This window comes from Ursus arctos, chromosome X (assembly GCF_023065955.2).
Source record: "Ursus arctos isolate Adak ecotype North America chromosome X, UrsArc2.0, whole genome shotgun sequence".
Lineage (NCBI taxonomy): Eukaryota > Metazoa > Chordata > Mammalia > Carnivora > Ursidae > Ursus > Ursus arctos.
The window spans coordinates 19,703,568-19,715,950 of record NC_079873.1 but is presented as its reverse complement, the minus strand read 5'-3'; the positions used below and the strand labels follow the sequence as shown (position 1 = coordinate 19,715,950).

At 43.0% G+C, this 12,383-nt stretch overlaps 1 protein-coding gene across 2 annotated transcripts in view; it reads right to left on the bottom strand.

Moving 5' to 3' along the window:
* The window catches only part of PDK3 (pyruvate dehydrogenase kinase 3), a 75,282-nt gene extending 66,078 nt beyond the window's left edge, over window positions 1-9,204 (bottom strand). Inside the window, exon 1 of one of the 2 annotated variants that reach the window (XM_026480173.4) lies at window positions 8,896-9,204. In XM_026480173.4, the coding sequence (XP_026335958.1) occupies window positions 8,896-9,001 (106 nt within the window). In that variant the 5' untranslated portion in view covers window positions 9,002-9,204. The remainder of the gene's footprint in view (window positions 1-8,895) is intronic. The other variant, XM_026480174.4, reaches the window with a different exon arrangement.
* Between the last annotated feature and the right edge of the window lie 3,179 nt (window positions 9,205-12,383).

Sequence of the window (12,383 nt, the reverse complement as noted above, 5' to 3'; positions counted from 1 at the left end):
AAACAAAACAAAACAAAACAAAACAAAACAAAACAAAACAGGAGTCTGGCTCTCAGGCTGTATAGTTTGACAACCTATCTTCCACTATGGTATTCCTAAAACAAAAGCATTTGCCCAACTCCGACTTCAGTTTATCATGGAAGTCAAGTAATTAAATGCCTGTATGATATAAAGGAAAAGGAAAAGCAGTGATATTTTCTGATTCCATCCAGTAATAAATCCAAGGTTTCTCAAATCTTGCCAACAGCCTAACGAATTTCCTAACGCTAAGTGGGAGGAAACCACCCATCGGTAGGTCAGCAAGTGTGGCCATGTGCCCCCTTCAAGACTACAGACAAAACTGCACACACAAAAACCCCACACAAAACTGCGAAGACAGGTAAGCCAGAGCCACAATGTAAGTGCCCCGAGCCTGATAAACCAGATTACGTTGAAATCCAACCCTATCTGATCATAAAGGCCCCAAAGGGCCAATTCTGACTTTAAGCTTAAATACTCATCAAGATGCATGAAGCCAAGTTAGACATCTTTACCGAAACTGAAATCGTTCTCTTCCCCTTTAATTCTGAATAGTAGGCTTCTGTCTCCCAACAGGTTAGTCTAATTCTTGGCAACTCTTTATAGTAGAAAAACCTTCCTTCTTAGAGAAAAGGTGTATTGTGTACATATATGTGTAAGTACAAAATAAACACACGAGGAAACAAAATACAATTATTTTTCCTCTTTCCTAATGTGATAATAAAAAAAAAATCTTTTCATCTCCCCTGGAAACAAAAATCACTGTTCTCGCCAGTGGTAATCAGGCTCCGGGGAGCAAAAGGACTTTAAAAACCAAGACTTTTTCAAAGGCCAGTCATTTGAAACCAAAGGCAGCTTTTCAGTGGGTATCAGAATCTTAAATTAAAATACTTTCTAAAGGAAAACAGAAGGCGGCTGGGCCCTTAAACCTCAAGAACAGTAAAAATAAGGAAATTAGCTGTTGCCTTCTTTTTTTTTTTTTAAGATTTTATTTATTTATTCGACAGAGATAGAGACAGCCAGCGAGAGAGGGAACACAAGCAGGGGGAGTGGGAGAGGAAGAAGCAGGCTCATAGCGGAGGAGCCTGATGTGGGGCTCGATCCCGCAATACCGGGATCACGCCCTGAGCCAAAGGCAGATGCCCAACCGCTGTGCCACCCAGGCGCCCCTAGCTGTTGCCTTCTAATAGCTAAAGGCTCCGAGGTTCACAGAAGCAGTGTGCTGGTGGTAGAAATCTTTTCTCTGAAAAGAAGGCAGTTTTGTCAGACAACCTGCCTTCTGGTGGTTTTATTTGGGAGATGCTATATTTAAATGTGTGGACATTATGGGAGTTTAAACTTACATAACAACTAAGGTGTTTAATGTTTAATAACCTTTACATGGAGCCAGAAATCACCAATTACGGAGCACCCAACTCTGCAGACAGACGACAGCCTGAAGAAGCTGTGAGAGGTTCCACACAGGGGCGAGGGCTGCCCTCTGTAAAGAGATGGTTGTGAATAAAAAAAAATTAATATAATAAAATAAAATAATAAAATCAAATTAAAAGGAGGGCAGGAACAAACACCTTTAAAACCAGTGCAGCTGTGCAAAAGACAAGAGCAAAGGAACTGGGAAGTAAAACAAGTGGGAAGTAAGTCTGCAGGGAGCAAATCAAAGTGATGAGTGAAGGAACCAGAAGTGGCCAGGGTGAGACTGAAAGATGAACAGCAGGTCCAAATGAAAATGTGAATCATTTCCTATGAATTCATTCAAGATTCAGAAGGTTCTGTCTTTAATTTACATCTTAACAGCCCAAGTCCTCCTGTCCTTATACCACCAGGAGAAGTTTTCATTCATAGTAACTACTTAATGGAAAGACAGAACTCAAACTTTTGCAAATGTAACAAAGAGCCACCATTTTTTTCGTTAATAACATAAACAATGACAATTTTATTTGCTCACCCATTAATGGTTGATAATTGTGTCTCTCTCTGGGCTATAGTTGGTAGTTTGACACAAAAAGAAATATCTGAGTAAAGTCATTTTCATGTCTTTAGGATTTCTTCCCTGTGTATTAATTTCCTTTCAAAACAATCCTGTGTTTGGATTTGAGGAAGCCCATATATTTGAGCAGGACAAAGAGAAATAATCCGAGAAGAAATAAACTAAGAAATTTCAAGGCAGAGCTTTTTACTTTTCTTTGTTTACTCTGGTAGGATAGGTCCCTTGAGACAAAAGTTTACAAAGAGCCACCATTAGAATGAACTGCCCTTCAAGGACAACAAATTAGTACAAAAATCCTGAGAGTAACAGGTTCATAGGGAAAAAAAACGTAAAAGTTATACTGAGAAATAAAATCAATAAAATGTTTATTCTGAACATGAAAATGTGATACTTCTCTTACTCCTAGTAAGGAATGAATATATACTATCTGAAGCCTCGGTTCAATAGAAAAATAATGTGAGACACATGTGTAATTTAAAACTGCCTAGCAGTCACATTAACTCAAAAAGAAACAGGTGAAAGTTTTGATATTTCATTTAATCTAACATATCCAAAATACTATCATGTCTACAAGGAATCAATATAAAAACAGATTGAGATATTTTACCATTTCTTATATTAAGTCTTTGAAATCCACTGTGCATCTTATAGCACAATTCAATTCAAAACCTAAATTTCTATCAGAAGTAATTGACCTATAATTAGATTTCATCAAATTTACAGTTAAAGGAGAGTCACATATCCAAACTGCTCTAAACATATAAGTTTTCCAATTAACTGAATCAAGTATCAGCTTTAAATTTAAATCTAAATCAATTCAGTTTCTCAGTCACACTAGTCACATTTCAAGTGCTAAATAGGCTCAAGTGGCTAGTGGTGACCTTATTCGACAAAGAAGGCCTAAGATAATCAGAGGAACCAAAAATTCAAACCTAATTGTTAAAAGAACTATAATAAAACAAAGAAAATGAGATATGTAATACAGTAGAAAAATTAAGGTATTAAAAATAGAAAGCAAGAGAAAATTATAGATGTTTATCACTACAGATGACAGATCTTTCGTATCGACAAATATATGCATTGGTTAAACTTAACCACATAACAGAGAAAGTTGGATCACAAAGCAAAACCCAACTTTACACTACATTTCAAGATAACAATTAAGGCAAAGTAATTCAGAAAGACTGAAAATAAAATAAACACAAAATAAAACAGCAATGTTCCACCAGAAAATGTAAACAAGAGGAAAATAAGGATCTAGATCTCAATGTCAAATAAGGTTGAATCCAGGCTAAAAAGCAATAACCTAGCAAGAGGGCAGCATTCTGTATCGCTAAAGGGTACATCTCTCAATGAGGACATGACAGTTAAGAATGTCTCAGCAGCAAACAGGTATGAAGGAAACACTGTCAGAGAGATACGGAGATACGGAGAAAAAGAATTATATTAGGAGGCTTGAACTTCTCTCAGGTCATAATGGATCAAGTAGATTTAAAAAAAAGTAAAGGTATAGGAAACTGAAATAACATAATTAATATGGTATATCTGGTATCTCAAACTCTGTAACCTGAGAAGAGAACATCATCTTCTTTTTGCTGCCCAAATGTCACAGGAAATGACCATATATTGGGCTACGAAGTAAACACCCACAAATTAAAGAAATAATAATCCAGAACATTCTGTGATCACAATGCAACAAAACTAAACATAAAGAAAATTACAATGCAGGATGTACCTGCCCTGAAAATTTAAAAACTCGAGCAACTCCTAGTTCACAGAAGAACAAGAATCTAAAGATGCAGAAGAGCTGGGAGGAGAGAGGATCAAATATTTACACGTCAGCTGCTAAAGCAGTGAGTAAAAGAGGAGTAACTGTAGCCTTAAGTACTCAAAGAGCAAAACAGAAAAGAAACCAAGTGTCCAACTCAGAAGAAAAAGAATAACAAACACGAGGAGATTGAGGAGATCAGAGGGAATTAAGAAAGTCAAAGCGGACATTAATGAACTAGAAAACAAAAGTCATAAAACTAATAAAGGAATTCAGTCATAAACTACTGTATAATCTAATCAAGAAAGGGGAGGAGAGAACAAATATAAAAAAGAGGAATAGCCACAGAGAAAATTAAGACTGATAAGAGACTACCATCCCAGCTATGCAAGTGGACTTAAAACCTCAATGACTAGGATAATTTTCTAAAGAAATATAACAAAATGTACTCTAGAAGAAACAGGAAATCTATACAGATCAATACCACAGAATACAGAAAGTTGTCAAAGAGCAATAGTCCCCAAACACACTAGGTTTAAAAGGTTTCACAGGGGGAATCTACCAAATCTTCATTTTTGTAAACATTTTATTACTTATTTAAAAATTTTAAGGGGGGGGGCACCTGGGTGGCACAGCGGTTAAGCGTCTGCCTTCGGCTCAGGGTGTGATCCCGGCGTTCTGGGATCGAGCCCCACATCAGGCTCCTCTGTTATGAGCCTGCTTCTTCCTCTCCCGCTCCCCCTGCTTGTGTTCCCTCTCTCGCTAGCTGTCTCTCTGTCAAATAAATAAATAAAATCTTTAAAAAAAAAAAAAATTTAAGGGGAAAGGGCAGAGGGAGAGAGAGAGAGAATTTTGAGCAGGTTCCATGCCCAGCGCCAGAGCCTGAGGTAGGGCTTGATCTCACGACCCTGAGGCCATGACCTGAGCCAAAATCAAGAATCCGACCCTCAACCAACTGAGCCACTCAGGCAACCCACTACCAAATCTTTAAAGAACAGATTATTTGAAAGATAAATTGGTTTTGATACAGAAAAAAAAAAGTTTTCTGAAACAACCGCGGCATTGATAAGAAAATCTGACAGACTGCACATACATACAAGATCTACAGACAAACAGCACGGGGACATCAATATAATGAACCCAGGAGTTCAACATACGATTCTTGCTAGTTCTGTAAGGGTCAAAAGTTTCCAAAATAAAAAATCATTTACTCAAGGAGAAAAGATTCTAACTAGATAACACTTTTTACTTATCAAAAGTTTGACGACAACAATTTGGTAAAAGCAAAGGAAAACAGGCACTCTCAGAAACTTCTAGTGAGAGGATAAACAGACAACCTCTAGGGAAAGCAATCTGACAATGTTTATGAAAGTTTCAAATGCACACACCTTCTGAGGTAGTAATCCCATGTTCAGGAATATGTCCTACATACACACTCATACACGCACGGAATGAGGCGCGTACAGGACGATTCGCGCTAGCCCTGGGGGCCATAGCAAAGACTAGAAACAACCTACTAGCCATAAAGAGGGAGTTGGCTAATGAATCACAGAATACTCATATAAACAAACTCTCAGAAGCCCTAAGAAAGGAAAAGGAAGTACTGTAGATAAAGATACAGAGACCTCCCTAAGGTATAAAGTTTAAGAAGCAAGGCGGACAGAGCTGTAACAAGCTGCTGTTTATACAAAAAATGGGGAGGCTAGTGGACAAAAGTAGGAAGGTGATATTTCTGTGTCCTTTGGCACTTTTGAATTTGAAACCATGTAATTCCCATCTCAGACCAAAAAGAAAATCTCATTTAAAAAAGAAAAAAACCTCCACCCTTTAGAATGCACCATTGCCATTATGAACTCATAATCCATTTAGAACACTTGCTATTCCTGCTACACTTGCTAACTGGGTGGAAGGCCATTCTTCAAGTAAAGACTGAGTTCAAGAAACTCTTATTATTTTAAACAGCATAGAAAAATATGGCACACATATGAAAGGGCAACAGTACTCTAGATCAGAAGATCATCTAATTAGTGGTTTTCAACACCGGTTATGCTTAAAAACAACCTGGGGATCTTCTAAAAATACCAGTGCCCTGCACCCCACCCCCAGACCATTTACATAAGTTTGGGGGATGGGACCCAGGCATGAAAACCATGGATCTAAATGCTAAAATCACAAAGGGTGATTTTGCTCCCCCAGAGGACATGGGGCTGTCTGGAGACATATGGTTGTCACAACGGGTGCCGTCTAGTAGGTACTGGCATCTAGTGGGTAGAGGCCAAGGATGCTGCTTTATAAACTTCCAACAATGCCCAGGACACACCCCCAACCATGACTTGTCCCAAAATGTCAAGAGTGTTGAGAATGAGAAACCCTTCTTTAAAATAAAACCACTGCTTCTGAAGTAACAACCAGTTTTCATCTTCACTCTTAAGGAAGATAATCTCCTTTTACTAATGTGGATAGATTAGTATAATAAAGCTATTTCAGTGGCCATAGAAACTACAATTTATTTGTTCGCATGCTTATAACGAATACTGAAACACTGAATTCCATGTACGTCCCTTCTTTGGTCCCTGTCAAAAATTTATGTCCTGTTTGTAAAACAGTGAGGGAGAAAATCCTAAAGGCAGCCTAGAGGTCAATATGGTCTACATATCTACTTTTTTTTGAGCCTCTGGTCTTTTAAAATATACTGAATTGGTACCAATCACCTGCCCCTTCTGGAGCCAGCACATACCTGGAGTCTGCCACAGCCCACACCTGACTGGCTTCATGCAGTCATCTGCTGCTCCCCAGCTTGTCCTTTAAGCATCTGAGGTGGCCTTCATCTGCCGTTTTCAACATCATGAAGGGGCATAAAGCCTCTTTACTCTTCTTCCTCCTCACCTTAAAAAATCCCCACATCCAATCTAAATTCTCAAATTCCTACATTACTTGCCACAAGAGAACTATCAAGAGCTAGAACTAAAAGAAAGGTAGAAGTCGAGATGGCCTTTGTGTGACAGCACTCTTCTTCTAGTTGTCATGAAACACAGGCTGCCTGCCACCTGTCTCTGGATATTACAAACTAGGCTTGTAGTTTCTAGCAAATTCCACTACAATTATATATAGCTCTTCTGTGAGCTTCCTTATAAGGAAAAGACTTCAATTATTAGGCTTCTTCCATTATCCTAGATTAGTGTATTCCTTCCACCTCTCCCAAAATAGGTCAGAGGCCTTTTATGGGAAATACCTGTCAGGAGATTTGGTCATTTTCTTTTCAGTAGCTCATCCCTTTTCCTTTGAAACTACAATCACACAGTTCAGGAGTGATGTTTTAGAGATTACCCGATACAATCCACCCCTTTTATTATTGAGGAAAATGAACCCCAGTGAGGTTCACTCAGCCAAGGCCACACTCTTGAGCTCGTGGCAGAGCAAAAATTAGAACACTTATTTCCAGATACTGGTCCCATGGGTTTTCCACGATAACACTATCTCCCACTGTGGTTTTCCTACTCAAGTAACATTCTTGCCAAGACACCTATTAACATGGGTAGATACTAGCTTGCTGTAAAACTAAATCAACTGAAATTTCGACAAGTTATCAGAGCTATCACGTCAATTTTGAAGGTGGAAAAAATTAGGAATTTCTGGATTCCTTTTGCTCCTTTTACTGTGAATTAACCTAACTCAGTTTACCCCAATGAAGCTGATACCTTCAGAATCTTCTCTAAACTATAAATTAGAAATGGAAAACATGCTATTTATAGCAACGGTGACATTTTCCTTCTAAACCCTGAAGTCAGGAGCTGCTTCAAACCTCTAAAATTTCAAAAGTGGCCAGAGATGGTCAACTACTGAAAAGCTTTCAGGAGTGAAGTTTAAGACGCAAAGATCAACATCTCATTGAACTTTGACTCTCCTCATCATTCTCTGGCAAAGTGGGTTCTTAAAATTTAATTTGGTCTCGACTTGAACCTAGTCCTCTCTTCCTATCCCAACTTTTTCAGTATAGGCAACATCACATTTTGCGTATCTTATCTTCCCTGGATGTTCGACCTCCTCTGCACTTTTAGTTTTTATTCCCACCTGCTAACATCCCTTTACAGTTACATAAAATTCATTAAATGAAGAGACGCCCCATTATGTTCCCCTGAGAGCTTAGAACATCTTTGCTGCTCCATTTTATTCCCCTTCAAGGATGCTGAACTCCATTCGGATACCTGGGTGCGCACTTTTGTTTTACTCTCAGGTGGTTCACAACCAGCTCCCTCGCCTTCAGCAATTTCAAGTATTCGTCTAGTGGTTGAAAAGGCACCACTCCGGGGAAACACGATCCGGTTAGCATAAGGTGGTGGAATCTATTCCCATCTCAGCTAGGCCTCTCAGGCAAGGTGAGGGCCGGGTCTTCTGCTCTCCCACCTCAATCCGCGTCAGCTGCCCACCAGCCCACTTCACCTGGGAGGTGGTGGGACACAAAAGGGAAGGCAAGACGAAAGGTGCCGGCACCGAGACCGGGGGTGTATCAGACCCTGCTCTGACGCTAGGAGCCCACGCGTCCTCTCCTCCCAGCATCTAAGGCGTTCGCAGTCCAGGCCTCTAACTGCTTTAACATTACACGAAGAGGACAATAGTTCGAGTCCTGCCGCTCCAGGCACATGCGAACACCTTAGGGCAAAAAAGGAACAAAATGCCATTGCATAATTTGTTCAACCTCAGGGTGTTTCTAAACAGCTTTTACCCAACAACAACAACAAAAAGAATCTACAAGTAAAAACATTAAAAAACTACCCACATTCCGCTACTAAGTTTAAGGACGGTGAGGTCTGTGTCAAGTAGATTTGAAGCTACCGAAGCAGGTCTGGGGAGTCCCGCCTGGATGAGGGTCCTCGGACGCGGTTTCTGTGTTTCCAGGTAAAGCCCTGGCCGCTGTGCGGTTGCCAGGCCCTGCCCCTCCGCGCCCCGAAATTCGAGTCCCCTGGAGAGCCCCCGGGCATCCCGGAGCCCCTCCCGCGGTTCCCACGGACTTTGCCCGGAGCTGTGGAGACCCGCGGCGGTGGCGGGCCCGGAAGGCAGCGGCCCCGCGTCCCGGGGCTGTGGGTACCGTAGCGACCGTGGGGGCCCGCGGCCCCGCACTCACCGAAGTCTAGGAACTGCTTGATGGAGAGTGGCGATGGCGAGAAACGCGAGTAGCGTTCGATCTGCTTAGGAACCGGCTGCTTTAGCAGCCACCGGAAAAGCCTCATCCTCGCCGAGGCCGTGCACAGACCAGCCAAGACGCTCAGGCAGCCGCAAGAGCCGACGCAGCCGAGCCGCGCGGATCCGGCAAGTCAGCCAAGCTCGCACCCCGGCCTCCGCCTCGGCCTTGGCGCCGCGGGTGCAGCCGCCGCAGCAGCAGCAGCAGCTCCCGGGCTGCGGCCGGCCGCCCGCGGCTTCCCCAGGCCCCGCCCACGGGGGCGGAGCTGGCCGCTGCACGTACGCGGCGCACGGAGGGCGCGGGGGGCACGGGAGGGCGCGCGGCCGCACGCGCCGGCTGCTGATTCGCCGCCGCCGCCGCCCTTGCTTTCTTTTGCTTGAGTTCGCCCAGATGCCGGCGCCTCCCTCTTTTGCTCCTGGGGCTGAGTCCCGCCGGGCAAGTGCAGCAGCCCCGCGTCCCGCCCCCGGCTAAGTCCTTCGCGGCCCTAAGGTAGCGAAGGTGCTCTGGGACTGCGAGGAGACCCGGAGTCCACGCCCAGAATCCAACCCTACGCCTTGTTCAAGGGCCTTCTCAACCGCAGGCACCTCTTCCGGGAGGCCTTCCCTGGATGGGCTGGCTACGGCCCTTCAGGATTCTCATTACATCTTGATACTTTGATTTTCATGTCCCTTTTATCACTTAACTATAGTGGCTGATTCATGCCTGCCACCACACCACCACCTTAGGCAGAATTAAATGTGGTTATGTTTCACGCCCGCCCCCCACCCCTTAGACAGGCTTAATTGTCACGTCACTGACTGTTATGAGGCCCACCGCACCGCCTCCACCCCCACCCCTACCTCCCCACCCTTAAGCTCTCTTTTGAACACCTTTGGACAGGAATGTTAGGTCACTCACTCTGTTTCATGGCCTTCCGCTCCTCGTTCCCACCAACCTTCCCCCACCATCTTCCCACGTGAGGCCACCACCTTCGGACAAGATTCAGTCACGGACTCTGTTTCATGCCACCACAACCACCGTTGGACAGTATCAATTCTAACATCACTGACACTTGGTTTCGTGCCTCCCACCCCCATACTCCCTCTCACACCAACTGGCTGTTTCATACCACCACTACCATTGGAAAAGATCAAATTAAAGGTCATTGGCATTATCTTCCATACTCCCTCACTCATTACCACCACCACCACCACCACCACCATAGGACAGTTCCCTGACTCATGCTTCACCAACCTCCAGCACCACTACATTTGGATAGGAGTCTATGCTTGCACTAGGTGTTGGGTACTTTTTCTCTGCATACCAGTGAACTTGAACTTGGGGCTCAGTATATGAAATCATGATTTCCTAATGGGGGTATATGAAGTACTGCTGACTTTAACCATTTTCACCAAAACTTGCTTTACTTTTGGCAACGTATAAACATCAAGTAAAAGTAGAATGTTCTCTAAGGAAAGGTAAAAATGGAATTGGAGACCACTCTTTTGATCTGATTAGGCTGGTGTTCTCACTGAATAAAATTATCAGTGTGTAGCTATTTCACTTTTGTGCGTTCATTGGGTATTTATGCACCCAATTCTTTGCTTACTAGTTGCATCTTCATTCTGAATTTAAAGAAAAGTAATACGTACACTCAAAGGCATCCAGTGGTCTGCCCATACTTCTAGATTTTCAAATACATCTTGGGCATCTTGGTGGTGGTATGGTACATAGACTACCATGTCCTCTCCATTCAAACCAAAACCTAAAAGAGATGTACTGACAACCTCTTTAGCTGGGTACTTCGCCAGCAGAGCTAAGCAATCCTGCTAGTGTGCGTGGGCAGACAAAAAGAAGACCCGTAGCCTGTGATTCTTCCAGCGACTTTTGCAGGTGCTACCTGGATGTTAGAGTGCACTTGGTGGCAGTTGTGGTAGTCACTAAATAGGAAGGTTCTCCCAACCTAAGCAGCAGAAGATTGACCTGGCACATCACTTGTTTCACTCCTTCCTTTTCCAGTAAACAATATCTGTGTCTTCTGTTGATTTGATTACTTCAACTGTCATGTGACTAGTTTTACTGATGCTTCTCCAAAACATGGCAAAGTCCTAGAAGTTGGACACAATATGAGAGACTCTGGTGTAATATAAACTGCGCTGGTCCAGGGCTCAAATGACCCAGTCCTAAGCTTGGTTCTACCGTTAACTGGCTGTGTGGCCTTAGACAAGTCACTCAGGCTTTCTCTGCCCCAGTTACTTCTTATGTCAGATGGAGATACCCGATTTCCCTCCCTGGCATCTGTGACAATGAAATGAAATAAATCATATCCAATATAAACATAAAATATTGTTCTACCTCTTTCATATAGCAATACATATTTTTTAAGCTAATAGTCTCATGTTAACTGGCAAAATCCACAAGTTAAACCAGTGAGTTGATTTCAGTACTGGTTACAGTTATAAGAGAAGGATCTTGAAAGAAATAAGTAGGGGCGCCTGGGTGGCACAGCGGTTGGGCATCTGCCTTCGGCTCGGGGCGTGACCCCGGCGTTGTGGGATCGAGCCCCACATCGGGCTCCTCCGCTATGAGCCTGCTTCTTCCTCTCCCACTCCCCCTGCTTGTGTTCCCTCTCTCACTGGCTGTCTCTATCTCTGTCGAATAAATAAATAAAATCTTTTTAAAAAAAAAGAAAGAAAGAAATAAGTAGATCTTGATGAACTTTTTTCAATTCCTTGTACACGCCAGGGTTTGCCCGGACCCGCTCCCAGTGACTCTCAAAGCAAGATCCCTGGACCACCAGCAGAAACATCATCACCTGGGAACTTGTTAGAACTACAAACTCTTGGACTCCACCCCAGACCTACTGAATGATAAACTCTGGGGGTGGGGCAATCTGTCGTTTAACAGGCTTTGAGGGTTTTAAAGACATGGCCACAAATTCTTTGATATTCCTCCCCCAAAAGATGGAGTTTAATTCTTCTCCCTTTGAGCGTGGGCTTGATTTAGTACTCACTTCCAACAAATAGAGGACGGCCAGAAGTGATAAGATCTCACCTCAAAGATTAGGTTATAAAACAACCTCACTCTTACAAATACCTGACCAGTACTCCTCAAAACTACTAAGGTCATTAAAAACAAGGAACATCTGAGAAACCGTGACAATCAAGAGGAGCCTAAGGAGGCATGACAACTAATATAACATGCTATCCTGGATGGGATTCTGGAACAGATAAAAGGACACTAAATAAAAACTACAGAATTCTTTTTTTTTAAGATTTTATTTATTTATTTATTTGACACAGACAGAGAGCACAAGAAGGGGGAGCGGCAGGCAGAGGCAGAGGGACAAGGAGAAGCAGGATTCCCACTGAGCAGGGAGCCTGACTCAGGGCTCGATCCCAGGACCCCAGGATCATGACCTGAGCTGAAGGCTGATGCTTAACCAACTGAGC